Raw genomic sequence first — 25,000 nt, 5'->3', positions numbered from 1 at the left:
CTCTAAGAAGACAGCCAATTATTTTCTGTATATTCCAATTAGTAACATCCCCTTCTTTCTCTGTCGTTCTCTATCCATCTTCCAAACGGCATGCAAACACACGGTCGTCTTTCTCAGTCTGTGAGGAACTTTATTACAAACGTAGGAGCATTTGGGTTTTGAAGACTCCATTTTATTGCTCTCTTGACGTCTTAACATGCTTGCAAATCTTGTATGTTGCTGCGAAGGCCTTGGGTTACTGCTGAAGAAATTTAAATAAAAATATTGTGTTGAACTGGTCTCCTAGTCTCATACCTTGTGCATGGCTAGGAACGTGTACCTGTTTGTATGTATTTTTTAATACTAATTTCTTCATTCAGTGAGTTACTAGAAAAAAAATTAGTCGAGAAGTGTATGTTGGGAAAGGGGGTATGATATGTTTAAGGAATATAGCTGAGTTTGGAAATAAAAAAAAAAGTGTAGGATAAAGGGAAAGACTGGTGTGTGTGTGTGTGTGTGTGTGTGTGTGTGTGTGTGTGTGTGTGTGTGTGTGTGTGTGTGTGTGTGTGTGTGTGTGTGTGTGTGTGTGTGTGTGTGTGTGTGTTTGTCAAGGTTGAATCTATTGTGACGAGATTGTGTGGAAGACGTTTCATTATTGCGGTGGTTGTGATGTGTGGTTGTTGTGGACTGTGGCGAGATTGCTGGTGTGTTTGTGGTGGATTGTGGTAGGTTGTGATGGGTGTTGGATGGTGTTGTGGTGGGTGATTGTGGTTTATTTCCAGCGGATGTGGTAGGTTGTGGTGTGTGGTTATTGTGGATTGTGGCGAGATTGTTGGTGTGGTTGTGGTAGGTTGTGGTGGTTGTTGGATGGTTCTGTGGTGGGTGGTTGTGAATTGTTATCACTGGTTGTGGTTTTTCAGTAGCTGTAGTGAGTTATGGGTGATTGTGGTTGTGGTGTGGGTGATTGTGGTTGTGGTGTGGGTAGCAGTGGTGTGTTATTGGTTTATTTTGCTTCCCGTGGTTGTAGTAAGCTCTCTCTCTCTCTCTCTCTCTCTCTCTCTCTCTCTCTCTCTCTCTCTCTCTCATCACCAAGACAACACTCAAAGCATTATCCTTATCTGCCTGAGACCTCTGTTATCTAAGGAATGTGATTATTTTATTATTTAGATCATACAAGATAACTGATGACCTTAAAGAAAATGTTGGACTAGGGGAAATTTACCCTTCTGTATTTCCTTAGTCTTAATATTTTAGTGTCTCGTGAAATTTGTGTATGGAAATAAAATTGTTGTGTTAGGATAAAATATACAGTACATTCGTTGTAGTAGTAGTAGTAGTAGTAGTAATAGGAGTTGCAGTAGTAGAAGCTGTAGTATTACTGGTGGTGGTGGAGTGGTGTTACTATTATTGTTGTTGTTGTTGTTACTAGTAGTAGTGGTGGTAGCAGTAGTAGTAGTCGCAATAGTAGTAGTAGTGGCAGTAGTAGTAGTTGCAACCCCAGGCTCATCTGGACGTGAACCAAGTGCACTGCAGGCTGAAGATGCCCATTTCTCGCCACCCTTCTCCTTTTGGGGGCCAGGGAGAGGGCAGAGGGACATTTGTATAATCAGGCAGAGGAGTTGCCCGGCTATATCAGTGCCACCACATGAAGGCGTCACTCAGCAGCACTCCATTAGGCTTTATCTGCCTTTCCCTTCCGGAGCGTAGGGGCCCTTGGCTAGGCTACCCAGTTCTGATATTAAAGAAAAGCGTGTCCAGTCTAGAATTGCCGTCCAGTGTCTGAATGGTGTTAATTAATTGATGATGATGATGATGATTATGATAATGATGATGATGATGATGATGATGATGATGATGGTGATAAAAGCTAAGTTTAGGGAAGGTGTTAATTAATCCAAAGTGATGATGTGGGTGAAAAAGAAGGTGGTGGGGAGGATAGGGTGTGGGACGGGGGGTTGAGTGTGGTCTGGGTAGGTGTTGGGTTGCCTCTTGTACCCTCAAACCTTCACCACAGATACTTGGATTATGTGTCTTGCCTCCCTCTTCCCTTTCCCCTCCTTCCCCTCTCCTCCTCCTTCCTTTCCCCCTTCTCTCTCATATAGCTCCTCCCATCTCTCATTATATGCCCTTCCCATTTATTTCCCTCCTCCTCTTCTTCCCTCTCATTCTTTTCTCCTCCCTTCCCTCCCCTCTTCCCTTAATTTCTCTTCTTTACTTTCTCTTGCTTTCTGTCTCTTCCCTTCCCTTCCCATCCCTTCATTTGTTTTTTTTCCACATTCATCGTCCTGTTGTTCTCCACCTTCCCCTCCCTTTCCCTCCCTCCCCTCCCCTTCCCTTTCCTTCCCTTCCCTTCCCTTCCCTTCCCTTCCCTTCCCTTCATTTTCCTTTCCTCCCCTCCCGCTCCAGTGCACAATGTTCCTCCACCAGTTTTTCCCTCCCCTCCACACCCCTCCCCCTCCTCCTCCCCTCTCCCCTCCCTCCCTCGGTATCAAATATTGGCTTCCTGCAACCCTTTATCTTATCTTTCCCCCCTCCCTCCACTTTTATCTTGGCTCTTCCCTTCCACTCCATCTCTCTCTCTATCCACCCTCTTCCATCAGCTCCCTTCCATTCACTCCCATTCACTCCTATTCACTCCCATCCCTCCACTCCCATCCATCCACTCCCGCACTGTCCCTACCTTCTCACACAAAAATACAATATATATAATTAAAACTAAAGAAACAGTGAATAGTAACAATCAGACCGTAGGAAAATAATAACTAAAAAAAAAAACATTATAGAAAATTTTTGTATATGTTTCAGGTCATCCCGAATTCGTAGCAGCGTAGGTTGACTTAAAAAAAAAGAAAGGTCAAAATAAATCAAAACTGAGAAACTGTATCATAATTACAGTGTAGGAAAAAAAAAGTATAGATCGTGTCACCCGAGATACGTAGCAGCGTTGGTAAGAAAAAGAAAAAATAAGAAAAAAAAGAATAATAAGAAAAAAGAAACAAAATAGAAAAAAGGAAACGAAAAAGAAAAAAAAATACAGTAATACAGAATAAGGCAGACTATGAATTAAGGACAAATATATATAAGTAAAACACGAAGAAAAAATCAGTAATGAAAACGAGACTGCAAGGGAAAAATCAAATGTATGCTGGTAGTGTTAGTATACGTACACACACACACACACACACACACACACACACACACACACACACACACTAAATCAAAACTAAAGAGAGACAGTGCAAACTAAATAAATCGTGCGAAAAACTATTAAAAACGTGCCATAAAAACGTTTGTTGTGTTTCAGGTCACCCTGAGTACGTGGCTGCCTTGGTGGACGTGATGGGGGTGGTGATGGAGCGACACACAGCCACCTGGATTGCGTCACAGGGCGGATGGGTGAGTAGTGCATGTAGAGAATTTAGAAATATGGTTGCGTTAATTGTTCCGTGCTGCATAGGATATTTTAGGGATATTTACCTCCGTCAAGGAAGTTGGGAGAGGTTATGTATTTCGTTCCAGTCTTTGTGTTTATTTGTTTTTGTTTTGTGGATATGTCGGTCTTGGGGCAAAGAGGAAGTTGTTATATTTTGGTGATGATCTAAATTGTTTGGTATAGTCGTTAGAGGAGGTATGCTCTCTCAGGGTGCACTTAACTTGCAAGGGACGTGGCAGCGTTTTATAGCCGTGCCGTGTACTGCATAGGGTATTTAGGCATGTGGCTGCATTTAATAGCCTTATCCCTGGTGGCACAGGAGACTTCGTAGTGCCTTGTCCTTAGCGATTTATCATGCCTGCTGCACCATTGTGCTCTGTTTTGCATGTTTCTCACCTGCAGACGTACCTGGCTTCAGTAACATGCATGGGGAATAGAACCATGAGCTTAGATCCTGGGGGGATGGAGGGATAAATACCTCCCCCCTCCTCTCCGGCAATTGAGTGGGAGGAATATCTTGTGTAATCGTACCCATCTACAGGTCAAGTAGTCAAAAGAAGAAGGAGGGGGAGGAGGAGGAAAAGAAGAACAAGAAGAAAGAAAGAAAGAAGAAGGAGGAGGAGGAGCAGGAAAACAGAAGAAAAAGAAGAAAGAAAGAAGAAGGAGGAGGGGGAGGAAAAGAAGAAGAAAGAAAGAAAGAAGAAAAAGAAAGAAATGCAAAATCCAGATAAAACCTACCTTCCGAATATTTACAGGCTTTGCACTTTAAATGCATATACAGCCTGTAAAAAAATGCGTTAAACCGAAACGGCAGAAAATATCAAAACATCAGAAAACATTAGTTGATCCGATGTAGCAAACCAAGATTTAAAGCCGAGCGCATGTGTGACGAGGGAATGATGCTAGATTGGGCTACAAGTAAGGAATTGGACTATTTTTCTTGTCGTCGAGCTGCTTGAGAGACATTTTGGCATCTATAATCAACTTTACGTACAAGCAGTTATATCAGCTTTCCCTCTGGTTCTTGTGCTGTTTTTCTTGTCCTCGAGCTGGTTAAGTGATGTTGTGTCTACTTTGATAAACTTAACATACAGACAGTTTCATCATCCCGGTTCCCTCAGCGATGGCCCTCATTTCTCTCTAAATAACCTTTTCTTTAGTCTCGAAAGTCATCCCTCGAGTAATTATAATGAATCTACGCTAATGTCATGCAAAATATCGTTGAAGAAGACGTGTCAGGAAGTCTCAGGAGCCAGCTAGAAATACGCTCTTATATGCAAACAGTGGGTGAGCTTAACATATCGTATAATACAGCTCAGGGAAGGGGAAACTTGAATGACAGGACGAAATAGCCTAGCCCAGAGTCCCTACGCTCCAGATAAGACTGTAAATTATTGAATGATGGATGGGTGGATGGATGGATGGAAAATGGTCTGATGTATGGGGAGAGGTGGATGGATGGATGGATGGATATATAAAGATGGATGGATGGGCTGATGTTTGGGAGAGGTGGGTGGTAGTGGATGGATGGATAGATGGATGGATGGATAGATAAATGGATGGATGGATGGATAGATGGATGGATGGGGTGGTGTATGGGGAGAGGTAGGTGGTAGTGCATGGATGGATGGGTAGATAGATGGATAAAGTGGTGTATGGGAAGAGGTGGGTGGCAGCGGAAGAGGGGATGATAGGGTGAATGAGGGGAACGAGTGATGAGGGGAGGGAGGAGGGAGGAGGGGGATTGGCTGGTTGGAGGGAAGGAGGTGGTAGGGGAACGAGAACTGAGAGGGAGGGGAGAGAGAGAGGGGAGAAGAGACGGTGGGAAGAGGACTGTGGAGGAGGGAGGACAGTGGGGTGGCTGAAAACTTAGAGAGAGAGAGAGAGAGAGAGAGAGAGAGAGAGAGAGAGAGAGAGAGAGAGAGAGGTGGGGAGTGCAGGTAGGTGTGTGGGTGCTATGAGACGGGGAATACACAGGAAATGCCGATAACATAAAGGGTGAATGACCTAGAAACTGGGTATTTGCTAGAGTCAAAGAAGCAACCCTTCCCAAATTCGTACGAAGAAAATTAACAACTGACGAAATGCAATGAAACCCCGATCTCTACCAGTGTGTGTTTCAAATAGTTCGATTTTTTCCGCTATGTATTCGTCAGACTTGGGAAGATACTCTGTTCACTTTAGGCGTAAAATTGCCATCTCTCCTCCTTGAATGTTGAGCTGTAACAAGAGACCAGGACTCGAATAAGGTACTAGCCATGAAGAAGTGATATGGAGCACATGTAGAGCCGTAGTATTGTCTTTTTCTGCCATTGAGCTAAGGGAAAAAGGCTGCAAATGGACGAAAATCTCCGCGAAGTTAAGGTGAACGGATCATAGACGCGCCAAGAACTAATTACCCTGTGTTAAAAGAGGATAAGAAAGTACTATGTAGTAGACTTAACGCAACTGACTGTGGTAGAGTGAGTGACTGCGAAGAGTGGTAGTGCAGAAAGGGGAGTGGGAGAGCGAGAATGTATGGGGAAGAAGGGTGAATGTTGAAAGAGAGAGAGAGAGAGAGAGAGAGAGAGAGAGAGAGAGAGAGAGAGAGAGAGAGGAGGAGGAGGAGGAAGGGGGAGTTTGAGAAGGGAAGGGTCAGATTGATAAAAAGGAAGGGGAGGGAGAGGAAGTGGGGGGAAAGGGGAGAGGCGTGATTGCTGGGGAAGAGAGAGAGAGAGAGAGAGAGAGAGAGAGAGAGAGAAAGAAATAAGCAGAGACAGAGATAGTAAGTGTTATTACCAGTTCCATATCTGTGCAGTAAATTCATTGGGACACAGAACGAGAGAAGAACAGAAGACAGAGACAGTAAATGAGACAGATAGAGACAGAAAAAGAAAAAGTCCAGCAAACAAAGACACAGCGATGCAATAAACACTAATACCGTTCCTGCAGCCGTGCAAATAAACCCCTGCACACACCACACCACCGTGCCAATATCGGACACAAGCACCGCAGGCCACTCCCTTGGACAATTTCGCCCTCGTATTTATGGCCAGAAATAATATGCTTTTGCGACGGGTAATACGTGGGTGCCTTATTAATAGTCCTCTCTCTATCTCTCTCTCTCTCTGCTTTATGTTTATCGTTATTCTTCCACTTAAAATATTTTTTTTAATTTGTTATCTTCCTATCAGTCTATCTATCTATCTGTCTATCTGTCTGTCTGTCTATCGATAAACCAAAGACAGTACGGTTCAAAGTCTACCCTTGCTCACGCTCCCAGACTCCCACCACTTCAAGCGTAGGAATAGATCGCCGGGGAAAAGGTGTTGCGAGATGACCCATTAGGCAACGAGAATGCGAACTTATCTGATCAAAGACGCCGAGATTGTCACTTTTTGGAGGGTATTAACGAGCACTCCATGATAACACCCCATCCTCCTCAGACTCTCCCGATAACAGAGATAAGCACAGGTCCCGGGGTAGAGTTAGAGACGGGGAAATTTGTATTATCGAATTAGGGAGCAGTGTGGCGCAAATTGGAAGAGTTTGGGCTAAAAAAAAAAAGACAAAGAAAATGGGGGTTGGAGAAGAGTGAGTGTGGGTGGGTTGCTATTAGCGAAATCACTGGTTGTATATGACGAGAGAGTTACATAGAGTTACATAGATACACAGACCACACAGACCTTACGGTCCCTACGAGGTGGTCCGGCCTTAATCCTAATATAGTGCATAGGAGCAGAAGAAAAGGATAGCACAGCAGAAGGCTCTCTCCCCCACCCTCCAGACCCTCCGGCATTTGCCGTACAGGAAACAAAAGAGGAAGTAATACCTTGCAGGAATGAAAAACACGAAGGAATTTTATAGGATCGGCAGAAAGTAGAATAATATGGAAGAGGAAAATTTGGGCATACAGCCACATACTTACTCTATGCATGCAATTTTTTTTTTAATTATTATTTTTCTTATCAAAAGATGAATAGAATGTTTATTATATATATTCTAAAATATTGTCTGTGTCTAATAGACACATGAATGCAGACGCGAATATGCAATAATTGCTCCATCCTAATTAAACGATACCAATTGCGTCGAGAGAGAGAGAGAGAGAGAGAGAGAGAGAGAGAGAGAGAAACGTGTGAATTCTGGCGCACTTTTCGAATCCCAAAATACCCCTGAAGCGTCTGATAAGGGCCTTGTCAGGGAGGTGGAAGCAGTTTTATCTCTGCATCGGAAAAGAAAAAAAAATCTGCCTGGCTTTTAGAGAGAGAGAGACAGAGAGAGAGAGACAGAGACAGAGAGAGAGAGGAGGGGGGAGGTGACATATAAGTGAGAAATAGGTAATGGCAGGAGAGGATTTAGGGAGTAATAGAAGAACATTCTCTTTCTCTCACACACACACACACACACACACACACACACACACACACACACACACACACACACACACACACACACACACACACACACACACACACACACACACACACACCTGTCAGCTACCGGCATTGCACTGGCAGATAGGCGGCAGGAAGAGCCTCGTAAGATAAATATAAGATAATGGAAGATGGTAATCAATAGGTTGCTGAATCATCACCTTGAAGTGTGGGTCTCTCTCTCTCTCTCTCCCACATCACACCACCCCCTGTCAACCATCACCATCGCTCTAACAGGTACCGGCTGGGCATCCTCATAAAAACAATAAATGATAATGAAGCAAGATCGTATATTCTTTGCAAAATTATCCACCGAAATTTAAGACAACTTTCGCTTCATCTTTTCACTCCAGAACGTCTTTTTATCTCTTTAATTATCTATCTATGTGCTTATTTGTTTAGTGCTAGGGTAATTCAAGCTCTCCTCACCCCAGAGCATCCTTTTATTTATTTATCTGTTTACCTGTCTGTTTGCTGAAGATTAATTTAATTCGTGCTACCTACAGGCAAATATTTAACATGTGTGGGTTGGTTATATGGTTACCACAATGGCTTCCTGGCTTACGGGAAAACATTAGGCTTGACATTGAATGTAAAGCCAACTGAAAAAGAAAGAAGAGTAATAAAAAGTGACAGGAAAGATGGGAGAAATTGGAAAATAAGGGCAGACAGTAAAAGAATGATAAAGGTGAAGGAAGAAGGAGGCAGCAGTATATCATGTGAGTGGATGATGGTGTCTGTGTCTCCTCAGATAAATAAAGATTGCTGTTAATATGAAGAAAAAGGCACAGGAGACGTGATCCTAATAAAGTGTTAGTAATAAAAAAAAATAAAGGAAGTTGGTAATAAATGTTTGGCGAATCATCTTCTTTAAACTGCATAATTTTGGCTTCATTTTTTCAGCGTGGTTATGTATTTTTCATATTACTGATGTATGGAAACATTTATTTTCAGATTACTAAAAGCCTTTGATAGTGAAGTCGTTTATACCCGTTATATAAAAAGATAGCTGGACGGATAGATCGATGGATAGATAGATAGATAGACTGATAGATAGACAGGTAGATAAGAATAAAATACAATAGACGTTCTCGTGGTGAAAAGGTTAATAATAGTCAGTAAAAGAAGGTAATAAAAAGTTGCTGAGTCATCCCCGGAAACACACACACACACACACACACACACACACACACACACACACACACACACACACCGCTCGCTGGTGCAGTGGTAACGCTCTCGCTTGCCAACTGGTGGACGAGAGTTCGCGCCTCGCACAGGTTGCGAAAAGTTTCACTGACGAAGTGGGTGGTTACTGTCCCCCTTGAGCAAGGGGACGGGTGTGTGCGTGTGTGAAGGTCACAGCCTTGCCCTTAGATCGGACTATATGAGCTCTCAGCTCCCTTCCGGGAGGGTAAAAGCTGACGATCACGACCATCAAGTGATCCTGACCGACCCGGTGAATTACACACACACACACACACACACACACACACACACACACACACACTTTCTGTCTGTCTGTCTGTCCGTCTCTCTCTCTCTCTCTCTCTCTCTCTCTCTCTCTCTCTCCAGCAACCTCTAGTTACCAGGTAATTTAGCGCCCGGTATGGGTTCCTGACCTTTAGTGCAATTAAAGAGAGAGAGAGAGAGAGAGAGAGAGAGAGAGAGACAGGGAGAGAGAGAGAGAGAGATCCTTTGGCGACTCATATTCAGTACTACAGCTCTATATCCTGTCCATAGCACTTCTTCATGACTAGTGCTACATCCTAGTGTTAATATTCTGTTGCCACACAGCACTCAAGACGGACAGATGGCAATTTTAGGCCAAGGTAAAGTAGACGGATTATAGAATAGTCAATTAGTTATCATATGAGGGAACTGGGCAACTCTCAAAACTTAAATACTATGCTGTGGTGACGTGAAATCCGATTCTAGTTATGGGATAGAAACGAGTCTCCTTGGTTACTAGTCGAATCAGCCCTCCAATTTGACTACACCTGATTTTCAACCGGGCTGGGAAGGGTTAGAGATTTTGCCAGCTTAAAGTAAACGCACTATAGTTACTCACACTTTTTATTTTGTTTTATTTTATTTTTATTCGATCAGTGAGCGTGGCCTCTCTCTCTCTCTCTCTCTCTCTCTCTCTCTCTCTCTCTCTCTCTCTCTCTCTCTCTCTCTCCCTCTCTCAAGCTAATGCATAAATTAATAATATTTTTCTGTGATAAATGCTGGGCGTGGGGATTATTGTATGAGTTAATAATGAATAACTTGAAAATAAATCGCTTTTATTATACGAATTAATTATTATTTTAAATTGGAAATAAATTGAGATCTATAATGGACAGTCTTGAAGTACCTAGAGCTAAGAAAGATAATGAAGGTTTTTGGAAACTTCCCCCTCTATCCAGCCGCCCCTCTCCTGCAGTCCACCATCTCACTTTCAGGGGATAGGGAGGGAGCTGAGGGACGTTTGGATAGCCGGTCAGAGGAGCTGCTTAGTTATATCAGTGCCACCACGCGAAGGAGGTTGAAAGGGTATAGTTGATATTGAAATACTAGGTTACTCTTTCTCCACTCTGTCCTGTTGGGAAAGAGTTGAACAATGGCGTGTATGGGTAGGCTAGATTAGGTTAGGTTAGGTTAGGTTAGGTTAGGTTAGGTTAGGTTAGATTAGGTTAGGTTAGGTTAGATTAGGTTAGGTTAGGTTAGATTAGGTTAGGTTAGGTTAGGTTAGATTAGGTTAGGTTAGGAAGGAACAGAGCATAATGGCATTTGTAGCATGGTTTTTGCAGTGATTCCTTTTTCCATCAGCACTACCATTACCATCATCATTACTCTTGTCATCACCAGCATCATTAGTACTGCCATCACCATTACTGTCACCACTACACCATTCACCACATTACCATTCCCATCCACCAGCTTACCACAACCACATCATTACCAGCGCCCTAACCACCACCACCACAACCACCGCTACCACCACTACTACTGCTACTACTACCACCACAGTCAGGTCATAGCCACCTCACCCACAATCATCATCACCATTTTTATTCCCCCTGCTGCCATTTTCACCCTCGTAAACCTACATGATGGGAAAGAATACTGTGTGTGTGTGTGTGTGTGTGTGTGTGTGTGTGTGTGTGTGTGTAGGTACCAGTCACGAACATCCACCCTAACAAGAACACACAGACATAACATCGCACAGAAGACAAAGCACACACACACACACACACACACACACACACACACACACACACACACACACACACCACAACACCTCTCGCTCGCACACTGCACTCAGGCAAGCAAACAGGTAAACATGTCACTCATACTCTGCTCTCTCTCTCTCTCTCTCTCTCTCTCTCTCTCTCTCTCTCTCTCTTAAGGTCACACAGACTCACCCACCGTGTGTCTGGGGTGGTAGTTTGCATGATGTGCTTAATTCTCTCTGTGGTTAACTCTTGTTGTGGTGGTGTGGTGATGCTGTGGTGTGGTGTGGTGTAGTGTGGTAGGATGGGATGTCAGTGTGGTTGTGATTTGGTACTGTGGTTGTGACTGAAGTGTGGTTGTATTGTGAGATTTTGTTTTGTGGTATATTGATAGTGTGGTAACTTGGAGTGATGTGGTGTGGAAGTGTAGAGGTGTAATGGTGTGGTGTGGTGTGGTGTGGTATGGTATGGTGTGGTGTGGTGTGGTATGGTGTGGTGTGGTGTGGTGTGGTGTGGTGTGGTGTGATGTGTCGTAATAGGCAAGATCATCATTATTGTCAGTATCATCATTATTATAATTATCATCGCTCTTATTTTCCCACTCTCTCTCTCTCTCTCTCTCTCTCTCTCTCTCTCTCTCTCTCTCTCTCTCTCTCTCTCTCAAGGTCTTAATAATATTCTCAGATCCTAAATTAGCTAACCGTGTAAACCCCTGGGAATAGAACATATCCTCTTCCTCTTCTGTCTCTTCCTTCTCTTCCTCTTCCTCTCAAGTATATCCTCTTCCTCTTGTCTCTTCCTTCTCTACCTCCTCCTTTCCTCTCTCTCTCTTCCTTCTCTTCCTCCTCCTCCTCTCTTCTCTCTCTTCCTTCTCTTCCTCTTCTCGAATATATCCGCTTCTTCAACCTCTCATCTTTTTCCTCTCTTCTCTCTCTTCCTGTTCTTCTTCTTCCTCTTCTCTCTCTCTCTCTCTCTCTCTCACATCTTTTGTCACCACCATTTTCAACGCAATATATATTTACAACGCCACCCAGTGACCCAGGCGCCATTTTTTTTATTTTTTATTTTTTTGAGATTTTTGAAAACCAGATGAATGGGAGTGAAGAGTGAATGAGCCGTGGTTGACCCCTTCAGCCCGAGGACGTTATTCATGAAGGAGAGAGAGAGAGAGAGAGAGAGAGGCTACGTAAACCAGCAAAATTCCTTAGACAAACCTCCTGCGTATCAACCCCTGAATACTTAACATCTTTATGGCGCCATTTTATCCATTATTTACAGTAATAATAAATACTGAGAAGAATTTTTGCTGTCTTATCGTAGAGCGGTTTATTTATCACAATGTTTCGCTCACGGTTCAAAATGTAACGTGCTTTAAGTGGCGCGTTATTCTCTCTCTCTCTCTCTCTCTCTCTCTCTCTCTCTCTCTCTCTCTCTCTCTCTCTCTCGGTATCCGGACAATTACCCCCCGGACAGTTGCCCCCTGGACATCTGCCCCCGGACAACTGCCCTCTGGATAACAGCCCCCATAGGATTATTCCCCCCCCGGACAACTGCCCCCCGGATAACTGCCCTCGTAGGATAATTGCCCCCCACGGATAACCGCCCCCCAAACTGGCAGCACAACAAACATACGTCAAAGCCACCAATACAAAACATGTTTAGTAAGCTGGCCTTATGGAGAGCAAGCCGTGTTCGTCGACCCACGGTGTCATTCTCACTGTTCCGAAAACATAAACCAGCCTGATCAGTTGAAGTGTTGGCTGGTTATGACAGCTTCATTCTGACAGTCTTTCGAAGTTGTGGGGTGAAGCCGGTTGTATCAGTCTGTGGTCGCCAACCAGACCAATACTGTTGCATTACTGCTGGCTATGGTTGTGATTTGCATATCTAGCAACGGTGTAGGTTCATCCAACCATGGAGTTCATTCCAAGTGAGGTGGCAAGCCAAAGCTCATTTACGAAGGCCACATAATTATACGTGAAGCAGAAGACCTTAGCTAATGACGTGGTGTCCTATGAGTGTGAAAGACGTCGGCACAAAAACTGTAAGGCCAAGCTCAAGGTGCGTGATGGAGAAATTGTTGGCAGCTTCAACACACATACACGTGCTGTCAAGGTGGGTCGTCCAGAAATGCTAGCTATTCGGCGTGACATCAAAAATCAAGCAATCAGCTCACACGGGACTTCGCAGCAGATCATCAGCCAAGCAGTTATTATTAGAACAGCTGCTGCAAATCAACCCAATGCTGATCCCAGACACTGCTGATCGACTATGAACAAGCCGCAAAGAGTGTTATTGAGTCATGGTTCCCTGGCGAGACTGGATGGCTGCTTTTATCACCTCCCGCAAAGTCTCTACCGTAAAGTGCAATCCGAAGGACTCCAACAAACGTATCAAGCCAATGCGGAGTTTGCACTTAAAGTGCGCATGTTGCCGGCCTTAGCCTTCGTGCCGCCCAACGAAGTGCTGAATGCCTTCAAAGTACTTCAGGAAATTATGCCCCCCGAAGCTGATCCTGTCATGGACTACTTCGAAGACACATACATCGGAAGGATACGGCGACAAGCTAGGCGAGCTCCGTTATTCCCGATTGACATGTGGAACATGCATGGCCGCCTGATGGTGAACTTGCCTCGCACCAATAACACCGTTGAAGGTTGGCACAACCACATACAGTCAAGCGTATCGGAGTGCCACTCAAACATGTGGAAGTTTCTCCAGACACTGAGAAAAGAGCAAGCCCTCAACGAAGTGGTCATCAACCAGATGTTGGCAGGTCATCCACCACCACCAAAAAAGAAGCGATATCAGGACTTGACGCAGAGGATTTTCAACATCGTCAGACAGTTTGAAGAACGAGACATCGTTGATTATCTGCGGAGCATCGCTCACAATTTGCAGTTTTAATTTTGAAAATGTATGCATGCACCTCTTCAACGTCGACATGTGACATGACATGTGACATGACCTATGTTTCAACGACCTGATTATATTGTACGAAAAATACATTTATAAAAAAATACATTTATAATAATGTCTGTCTCTTGCCTGTCGTGGATGCGGGGGCAGTTATCCGTGGGGAGCAATTATCCTACGCGGGCAGTTATCCGGGGGGCAGTTGTCCGGGGGGAAATAATCCTATGGGGGCAGTTATCCAGGGGGCAGTTGTCCGGCGGCAGATGTCCAGGGGGCAACTGTCCGGGGGGCAATTGTCCTAGAACCCTCTCTCTCGGTGTACCAGTTGAGGATGGAAAAACTGCCATTGTGTGTCTTTGTATAAAATTGGTGACAAAAGTGAGTGCAAAAAATTATTGTGGCATAAATCTGTTGAGTGTTGTTTGAAAATATGCGAAAAAAAAAAAGAAAGTATGAAAGACAGTAAGGAAAATATCACTGCCTTTGAAAAAATAATATTAAAGGAAGTATTAAAGAAAGTAAGAAAAATATAACTGCCTTTGAGAGAACAATGTTAAAGAAAGTAAGGAAGATATCATTGCCTTTGATAGAACAATTTTAAAGAAAGTATTAAAGAAAGCAAAAAAATATATCACTGCCTTTGAAAGAACTGAATTAAAGAAAGTATTGAAGAAAGTAAGGAAGCTATCACTGCCTTTTGAGTGATGAACAAGGTGGTTTTAAAATGGTAGAGGTAACGTAGATATTGGCAGTGAGACAGACGGTGGAAAAAAAGAACTGCAAGATATGGCATGTATGGGCCTTGAACAAGCATATAAGAGGAAGGGTTTGCTGTGTGGAAGAAGAACATAGCTATAAGAACTGCAAGAACATAAGTACAAGAACATAATAACTACAAGAACTACAAGAGCATAACTACAAAAACTACAAGAACATCACAAGAACTGCAAGAACATAACAACAAGAGATTTATAGCATTTACTGTGTGAGTCTTGAAGAAGTATATGATAAAGGGAGAGAGTGTGGCTTTATTGTGTTGAGAGAGAAAACAGACTGAGAGATATTTTTGACACTTATGGATGTTGAAATAGCGTGCAAGAAGGAAAGAAAGGATGGATTATAGTGTGGAGGAAGAAGAATTGTTGTTTCTCTAGTTTTTGCGTTGACTGTGCCTGTTTCTGGATGCTGCCCACCGCTTTTACGATAGAAGGAAATGGGTTAGGCTGGTGATGAAGGTGGTGGTGGTGGTAGGGGTGGTGGTGGTTTGTGGTGGTGTGATGATGGTGATGATGATGATGATTGGATCCCATTAGATTAAGCTAGGTAAAATTAGGTTAGGTTAAGCCAGGTCAGGCAGGAATAAATCAAATTAGGTTAGATGTAAGTTAGGTTATTAGGTTAGGTACGGTTAAGTTAGATTAGGCTAGGTGAGATGAAGTTATATCAAGCTGGGGTAGGTCAGGTAAAGTTAGATTAGATTAGATTAGGTCAGATTAAATTAGGTCATTGCATAGTAGGTGAGGTCAGGTTGAATTGGGCATAATTAGACAGGTGACCTCGAATGGGGGGAGGGGGGAGGGAGCATACAAGCAGAGGGGGGGAGGAAGGGAGAAGGGGGAGGGGGGTAGGAAGTGGTGAGTCACTGAGGCTGCCTTGCTGTTGCTGCTGCTAGTTTTTATGAGAGAGAGAGAGAGAGAGAGAGAGAGAGAGAGAATTTGTGTGTGTTTGTGTATGTGTGTGTGTGTGTGTGTGTGTGTGTGTGTGTGTGTGTGTGTGTGTGTGTGTGTGTGTGTGTGTGTGTGACTGCGTGGTGATGTAATATGTGGGGGAGGGAAGAGGAAGCCGTTTTGAGAAGGGGGGAGAGAAGAGAAAAGAAAAGAAGAGAAGAATAATGACGATAACCGAAAAGAAGGTATGATGGACACATAAAAATGAGAGAGAGAGAGAGAGAGAGAGAGAGAGAGAGAGAGAGAGAGAGAGAGAGAGAGAGAGAGGCCCTATGTTGTCTGACACTCCCCCATTGATGTCACCTCTGCTGGGAACATCGCGGTATTGAAGCCTTGCATGACCAAGTGTTGAATATTTCTCTCTCTCTCTCTCTCTCTCTCTCTCTCTCTCTCTCTCTCTCTCTCTCTCCATGTACTACCTCCTCACAACTTCTTGCTCTCCTTCCTCCCTCATCACATTGTCTGGCGCTTTCAGAAACTATCACCTCTGCATAATTCATACTCATGATATTGACTACGGAGAGAGAGAGAGAGAGAGAGAGAGAGAGGGGGGGGGAGGGGCGGACAAAATTCACACTCCTAATATTCAACAACATACTCTTAATACAATATTCGCTGTAACATAATTCAGCCACTTTGCTACAATACAGTATTTTGTTAGTTTATTCTTGCTACACACACACACACACACACACACACACACACACACACACACACACACACACACACACACACACACACACACACACACACACACACACACACACACACACACACACACCGCTCGCTGGTGCAGTGGTAACGTTCCCGCTTGCCAACTGGTGGACGGGAGTTCGCGCCTCGCTCAGGTTGCGAAAAGTTTCTCTGACGAAGTGGGTGGTTACTGTCCCCCTTGTGCAAGGGGACGGGTGTGTGCGTGTGTGAAGGTCACAGCCTTGCTCTTAGATCGGACTATATGAGCTCTCAGCTCCCTTCCGGGAGGGTAAAAGCTGACGATCACGACCATCAAGTGATCCTGACCGACCCGGTGAACTACACACACACACACACACACACACAACAAAATCCTACCACATCATACCACCACGCAAGTTAAGCCTACAAAACCGTACCACATTGTATCACCAACTTACATAATTCATACGATACATAAAAAAAAAAAATGCATTGGAATCCTAAGTTGAAAGAGATCCAGCCAAACTCTTTACATTCATCTCTGTCGATCCAGGTCATTTCGGCTCTATCTATATCCAGTTTAAGCCACCGGGGTTAAATTACGCATAGTCTGGATTCGTCAGCTCATTTTCATTCAGGTCGTTTCAGTTTCGTGCAGGTTAATTCAGATATACAGGATTTTTTCAGGTCAGCCTCTCGATTCAGACATGCAGGGTTGTGGTGGTGATGTCGATGTGTTGGGAAGAATTACAAGTACAATCATGAGTAAAAGTGTGGCGATACTTCTCTGCCATCTGTGCTCGTGGAAGGCTTTACATGAATTATTGTGTGTGTGTGTGTGTGTGTGTGTGTGTGTGTGTGTGTGTGTGTGTGTGTGTGTGTGTGATAACAGTATGAAACACGACAATAGAATATGAGAAGGAAGGCTACTCACTCTCTGCCGCTTGGGGAGAAATGAGAAATATGGGAGGCAAATACAATGCTGGCTGAGAACTGGCGGCGAACTTTTGCTCATGGTGTACCTCGAGACTAGGAGAATGTATGTGAGTGAGGTGGAGGGGAGGAGTGGGAGGAGGAGACCGAAAATGAGATGGAGGTATGGGGTGGAGAGGTATATTGAGGGAGAGGAGTGTGATTTGGAGAGAGCGTAGCCTGATGGTGGAAGACTGAATGTAGCACTCCAAGGCAACAAACAATATCATCAGCGTAAAATTCGCCTACCCAGCAAAATTGCGCCAGAAATGCAAACTTAATAAACGGGTAACTGTTTATTTCAGACGTAAACATTTCAGACAGGATTTGAATAAAAACAAAGTACACGCACGTATTCTTCTCCGCGACAGTCCACAAAGCACAATCCTTTCTCATTTACTCTTCAGCATTATGTATTCAATGATGCCCCAGTGTATTAGCTACTGATGTTATCGTACTACACATTCCATCTCCCCATGTGCACCGTATCCTAATATATACAGTACACACACACACACACACACACACACACACACACACACACACACACACACACACACACACACACACACACACACACACACACACACGCACACAGAAGCCTGAACACCAACAAGAGCCAATTTCTCCCAACAAAAGAACAATTATGCGCACTCCACAAAAAAATAACCTTACACAATCACGGCAGTCCAGTGTATGAGAGAGAGAGAGAGAGAGAGAGAGAGAGAGAGAGAGAGAGAGAGAGAGAGAGAGAGAGAGAGAGTTCAGTCAAGAAACAGTCGTGCAAAAAATTGTCTGAAGTGAGGGAAGGGTGTGCGGGGAAAGGAAGTGTGTGTGAGACGGCTGTGGGTGTAAAAAAAAACAAAAAAAAAACAAAACATGGAAGAGGAGAGGAAGGAATAGGGGAGAGAAGGGAGTGGGTGTGAGGGAGAAGAGAGTGGGGAAGGATTATGAAGGAAAGAAAGAGAGTGTGAAAAGGGAATGTGAGAAAATGTGAGAGAGGAGTGGGTGTTATAGCAGAGAGTGTAACACAAAGCGGGCATCTCTCATTAACATACTCTGCTACCCTCTCTCACAACCCCACACACCCTCACACTCCTCTCAAGGCACGCCAGCAGGCAGGCAGGCACGTAGGCGGGCAGGGATGCACGCAAGCAGGCAAGGAGGAACGCAGAGAGGCAGGAAGGCAGGCAATGAGGGAGGAAGGCAGGCAGGCACGCACACATGCAAACAGGAAGGCAAGCAGATAACAGTGAAACAAGCAGACAAACATCACCGAAATAACTGAGTCGGCACATAATATGAAAGTAAACAAGGCATTCAGCAGACAGTCAGATAATCAAGAGAAAAAACAAGCCATAAATCAAGAAGACATACAGATGAAGCGGCAGACAAGACAAGTGACAGGCGGTAAAAATTAACCCATTCACTCCGATGACGTGCATTTTATCTGAGTCCTCATTAACACATGTCGGATTTGTTAAGCTTATGGAGGCTTTCTCGTAGCAAAATTGGCCAGCGGATTTCATTTCTGGTTTTTCTCAGTACCAAACTTTTCTCCAAATATATTCAAAACCGTTTATAGCTGGATTGGTTTTATGTGACGGAACTGGGCCATTTTCACACAAACACTAAGTCGTGGTTACATGAAATTCGCTGAGCACTATAATCTTACCGTAACTTGGCCCAGATTTTCGTCCTTTCGCTGTTTATTCCATGTGCTTCAGTGGCAGAATTAAACAGTACTGTGGCTCTACATCCATCCCATAGCACTTCCTCTTGACTAGCATCATTTTCTCGTGTTAATCCATGGTTATAACTCAGTATTCAGAATGGAGAGATGGTAATATTCGGCCACGTTAAAATAAACGGGGTATAGTTCTGAACCAGGGATGAGTCTCCTTGGTCACGCTTCAAGTTTAGCCTCCAATCTGACGACACCTCGCCATCAACTGAACTGAAAAAGGGGGCTACGGAGCTCTGGCAGATAGACACAACCCGACTATAGTGGTAGCCGGATTTAAGTGAAAAATAAATCACCGTGTTGAAGGAATTAAGGGACAATTTATCCTTTGAAGTGAGGAGAGAATGAGAATCAGAAGTGACAGTGATGAAGTGCGCTATGTCAGAAGTTCTTTTATTTATTTATTTATATTTTTACCTGCACGTCACTCGCTCACAGTACTTTCGCTCTCTCTCTCTCTCTCTGACCGGTGACCCCTTCATTTCGATGACATCTTGAAAGAAAACTCGAGATAGCGCGGAGAGACCCAGGAATATTCGATTGCGTTTTACTGCCTCCCTTATTATTATTATTATTATTATTATTATTTTTGTTGTTATTATCGTTATTACTATTATTATTATTTTACCCTGTCATCCACTGGGCTATTTTACTCAACACAGAAATGACAGTCCATCATTTATAGCTTAAAAGTTACGGCAGAAAGGTGACAAGTGAACATTCTGGTGAGTAATTGAAAACCAGAGTGAGACTGAGAGTAAGATGATTGACAAGAACTCGTGGTCGCGCCTGAGAGAGCAGCGGACAGCCTGACAAACCCTGGCATCAGATATGTTAATGATGAAGGTCAGTGGTACGTACGACTGGATGTGTGACTGTATATGTGTAGTGATATGGGCAAAACTCTACCCCTGTACTCTCCTTCCTTGCTTCCCTTTGTCCTACCCTGCCATGATCTGCTGACCCACGCTGTCCACTCCTGCCCTGTCATTACTGTACCACCTATTTTATGTTTTGCACTATCCCTTCCTTGTAAATGAGGAAGTGGTGAATGACTAGTGATGAAAAAACAGGTCCGCCTTACATGTCCAGACTCAACACCTTATTCGTCCCTCAAACACCAACACACTCTCTACCTTTTTTCTTCTTTTTTTCTTTTCTTGCGTGGTTGAGCGTGTGTCTATATATGAGTTGAGGAGGTCCATGTATGCAGGTGATTATGGCTTGGAATAGTAATAATGGCCTGACCTTTTCTCTGTGGGGAAGGCTAACGGCGGGGAGAGAGGGAGGGAATGGAGACGGGAGAGGAAGGATGGGGAGAAATGGAAGAGGAAGAGAAACGGGACGGAAGGGAAGGAGGGGGAAGGTAGAATGAGATGGAATAGGAGAGAGGTGAGAGGTAACAAGAGAGAGAGAGAGAGTGAGGAGTAAACGGTTGGGAGGAAGAGGGAGAGGGTATGGAGGGAGAATTAAAAAAAAAAAATTGAGGAATGAGAGAGAGAGAGAGAGAGAGAGAGAGAGAGAGGATAGAGAACAAGTGGGATGAGAGATAGACGATGAGGGGAGATTTTTTTTCCCTCGACTCTGGGGATATAATTGACATGCCGTTCCCTGAGGCCCAGCAGTCCTACGTGCCACACACCTTCACATGTCACCACTTTGGCGCTAATATCCACTGGCCTGGTGTGATGGGATTAGCAGGGATTTTCTTTCTTTCTTTCTATATTTATTTATTTATTATTATTATTATTTTTTTTTTGGTGGTGGTGGGTCTTGTGGACTATTGTCAATTATGTTTTTACGACATACTTATCAAATTGTTTCTCTCTCTCTCTCTCTCTCTCTCTCTCTCTCTCTCTCTCTCTCTCTCTCTCTCGTCCACAGCCTTTTTCTTTTTCTTTTTTCTCCACTAATTACCAGGCATCTCCGTCCCTGAAGTGTCAGATGAGTATTTAATCGTTTCCTCTTCCACCTTTGCCGTTCGTCTTCTTTTTTTTTTTTTGCAATATAATGGCCCAATCATCATCATCATCATCATCACCATCTTGTTTTTCATCATCGTTGTCATCATCAGCATCTTGTTTTTCGTCATTATCATCATCATCATCATCATCATCGTCATCATCAACACCTACCGCAGGACAAAGCTCTGTAAACTTTCTCCACTCTGACCTATTAGCTGTTGCATCTCAACCTACCATATTAGCCTGTACCTTAACTCTGCATCTTGTTCTCCTGTCTCTTCCTCTCACTCCATCTCTGGCTGGCTCCTCTCCTGCCCTAATTGCCTATCTGTTATCTGTTTTACGACATGCGTGACCAGTGCTTGTTGCTTTATGCCTTTTTAGTGTGGGTATTTTATTTTCGTCCTCTCTCTCTCTCTCTCTCTCTCACACACACACACACACACACACACACACACACACACACACACACACACACACACACACACACACACACACACACACACACACACACACACACATGACTTTTACCTCTGCATGTTACCTTTCCATTTCTCCTCAAGACTTTGGAATCATCTTACTTTTTCATTTATAAGTAAGAATGGGAAGGAAACAGTCTTATATGTACTCTTCTTGTTAAACTATAGGGAATATTATAGTCTTTAAGCCTTACTTTGTTTACCAAAAGCCATTCACCTTTTTCTTTATAGATAGGTAGATAGGTAGATAGACACAGTTAGATAGGTAGATAGAGTATATTCATCACGACACGTACATAAGTTATACGGTATATTAATTCTTCAGGACAGTTAGTTGCTTAAAGTTTTGCTGTTAGTGGATGGACCTATAATATATCTATCAAAAATAACTTTCACATTCTTCATTAGCATTTTCAGTAAGTGTACCAACTCTAGCAGCCTTCCTCTTCACCTCAAGAATCCTTTGTCGTGGCTTCTTCCCCGAGTCTCTCTCTCAAAAAAAAAAAAAAAAAAAAAAAAAAAAGAAAGAAAAGAAGAAAAAAAAAGCGCGTCTGCAAATCGAAGGCTGTTCACTCTTCCCGCCATTCCCGTCGAGTCCTTTCCCGCCCAGACGTACCCTGCCTAAAAATAATATCCTCCACCCGCGCTATGAATAACTTGCCTAACGCTTTTATTTTTAGGTATTCTCTCGCCATCATTTTTTAAGGTATTTTTTCGATATCATTTTATTGCAATTGTGTGGTAAAAGTACAGTAATGTATCTGTAAAGGTGTTATAATACGTCTATATATTTTCCGTCCATATTTTGTCAGAATATGGGCTGATATCACATTTCTCTCTCTCTCTCTCTCTCTTTCTCTCATGCGCATTGTCTGAAAACAATGATGAGTTAATGAAGGATTAAAGTCTGGTGATAAATGAAGGGAAGTCCAGTGATAATTCTCTCTCTCTCTCTCTCTCTCTCTCTCTCTCTCTCTCTCTCTCTCTCTCTCGTTTTCCCATCCTGCCTAAACTCACATCATCGGTAAAAGATACACTCCGTCGGCACTCCATTGTATGCAGATTAGAAGAGTGGGTGGAATGTGTTTTAAGAGAGAGAGAGAGAGAGAGAGAGAGAGTCTGTTCATGTTAGTATAGATAGATTGAACGAGTGACTGTGTGTGTGTGTGTGTGTGTGCGTGTAAGTGAAGGGGTACGTACATGGTTTACGCAGCTAAAGATTGAATCAGTCTTGTAGTGTTTGCATAATGACCTCCCTGAAGCCTGTTTGTACATACACGCACACAGGCACTTACACACTCTCTCTCTCTCTCTCTCTCTCTCTCTCTTAATTTTCCATGGATTATCATACTTATTATTATTATTATCATTATTATTATTATTAATATTTTAGGCTGAGATACTAAGTTGTGTGTATTTGTGAGAGAGCGTTATCTAAAGTGAATGTTAGAATAATGAGCAGCACACACACACACACACACACACACACACACACACACACACACACACACACACACACACACACACACACACACACACACACACACTCAGGGTCAGGAGGATCATCCTTGTCTGTTGTGATGGGGAGAGAGAGAGAGAGAGAGGTATGGAAGAGGAAGAAAGAAATGTGTTTATGCATATGAGAAGGAAGTGAAAGGAGTGTCAGCTAGATGAAAGATGTATTGTGTGTGTGTGTGTGTGTGTGTGTGTGTGTGTGTGTGTGTGTGTGTGTGTGTGTGTGTGTGTGTGTGTGTGTGTGTGTGTGTGTGTGTGTGTGTGTGTGTGAGAGAGAGAGAGGGGTATGGAAGAGGAAGAAAGAAATGTGTTTATGCATATGAGAAGGAAGTGAAAGGAGTGTCAGCTAGATGAAAGATGTATTGTGTGTGTGTGTGTGTGTGTATGTGTGTGTGTGTGTGTGTGTGTGTGTGTGTGTGTGTGAGAGAGAGAGAGAGAGAGAGAGAGAGAGAGAAAGAGAGAGGGGGGGAGGTGCTTGTGTGTATGTGTGTGTGTACGTTTTGGGTCGTGTGTGTGTGAGGGTGTGTGCGTTTGAGTGATGAGTGTGTGACCTCCGTGACCTCCTATGACCCCTTGTAGCGACCCCCCCACGGCACATTACTGAGAGAAAGTGCCCAACTCAATCCCTGCCTCACCCCTGCCTCACCCTGCCTAACCCACCCTGCCTTTCTGCCTAATCACCCTTCCTTACATATACCTACCTCCCGTGCCTCACCCATCCTGTCTCATCTTGCCTAATCCAACTTGCCTCACTCTACCTTACCCACCCTGCCTTTCCCATACCTCTCCCTCCCGTCCACCCTGCCTCACACATATACCTGCCTACCTGCCTAACCCATCTGTTGTTCCTGCCTCGTCCATCTGCCTCTCCTCTTCCTCCCCCATCTCCCCTATTCCTCCCATACCTTTCCTCTTCCTCTCCACCTCTCTTCTTTCATCTCTACCTCTCCCTGCCTTCCTAATTCTAATGATTTTTTGTGGTCAGTAAGTCTGTCTGTCTATCTGTCTTTCTATCTATCTGTCTGTCTATCTATATCTATATCTATGTATTTATTTATCTATCATCAGGTGTAAAACTGTGGCTACTGGGGCAAGACAGGATTGGATATGGCGAAGTTGAGAATGTCGAAGTGAGGATGTGGTTAGGTTTACTGTGGTGGAGTGTGGATGGGGTCAAGTGTGGGTGGGGTGGAGTGTGAATGGGACGGAGTGTGGGTGGGGTGGAGTGTGGGAATGTGACTGGCAGAGGTGTGGCGGGGCGGAGTGTGAGGTGGAGGTGGGATGGTTTCGAGTGTGGGTTGATGTGGAGTGTGAGGTGGGATGGGATGAGGTGGATGTCATACTCCACACACCAGCATCACACTCTCAAAACACCATAAACACCTTCACACCACACCACTACCACACACACCACACCACAACATTCCTCATCATCACACCACACAACACCACTTCCCTCACACCACCATCACACCACACCACTACCACATTCACACCACACTTGTACAGCCTCAACCACACTGCCACTACAACACCACACGTCATTACCATACCACATACACCACAGCAGTATACCACCCTACCACACCACACCACAGCAGTATACCACCCTACTACACCACACCACAGCAATATACCACCCTACCACACCACACCACACCACAGCCGTACCACACCACCATACGAACTCCATCATCATCATCATCATCATCATCAGCCGCTATATCGTCATTGGTATCCATTTTCTTTTCTCCTTAAGAGTTGATGGTATCCAGTGTTGAGCCAGGCTTTCTCTCTCTCTCTCTCTCTCTCTCTCTCACACACACACACACACACACACACACACACACACACACACACACACACACACACACCACAGGGGTTAGTAAAAGACATGACACCTGACACCTTCCCTCACCTTTCCTAGACCCTCCCCCTTCCCCTTCCCCTCCCCTCTCCTCAC

General features: G+C 44.0%; 1 protein-coding gene across 1 annotated transcript in view; it reads left to right on the top strand.

Moving 5' to 3' along the window:
• LOC145410536 (bcl-2-related ovarian killer protein-like) overlaps window positions 1-25,000 on the top strand; it is a 40,735-nt gene that overhangs the window by 11,758 nt on the left and 3,977 nt on the right. Inside the window, exon 5 of the mRNA XM_080280651.1 lies at window positions 3,284-3,375. Coding sequence (XP_080136777.1) covers window positions 3,284-3,375 — 92 coding nt within the window. The remainder of the gene's footprint in view (window positions 1-3,283; window positions 3,376-25,000) is intronic.

This window comes from Coenobita brevimanus, chromosome 86 (genome assembly GCF_032717465.1).
Source record: "Coenobita brevimanus isolate Jiangsu-jjx chromosome 86, ASM3271746v2, whole genome shotgun sequence".
Taxonomy (NCBI): Eukaryota; Metazoa; Arthropoda; class Malacostraca; order Decapoda; family Coenobitidae; genus Coenobita; species Coenobita brevimanus.
Note: the sequence above shows the minus strand (reverse complement) of the source record. Positions and strands in the feature narration are given on the sequence as shown.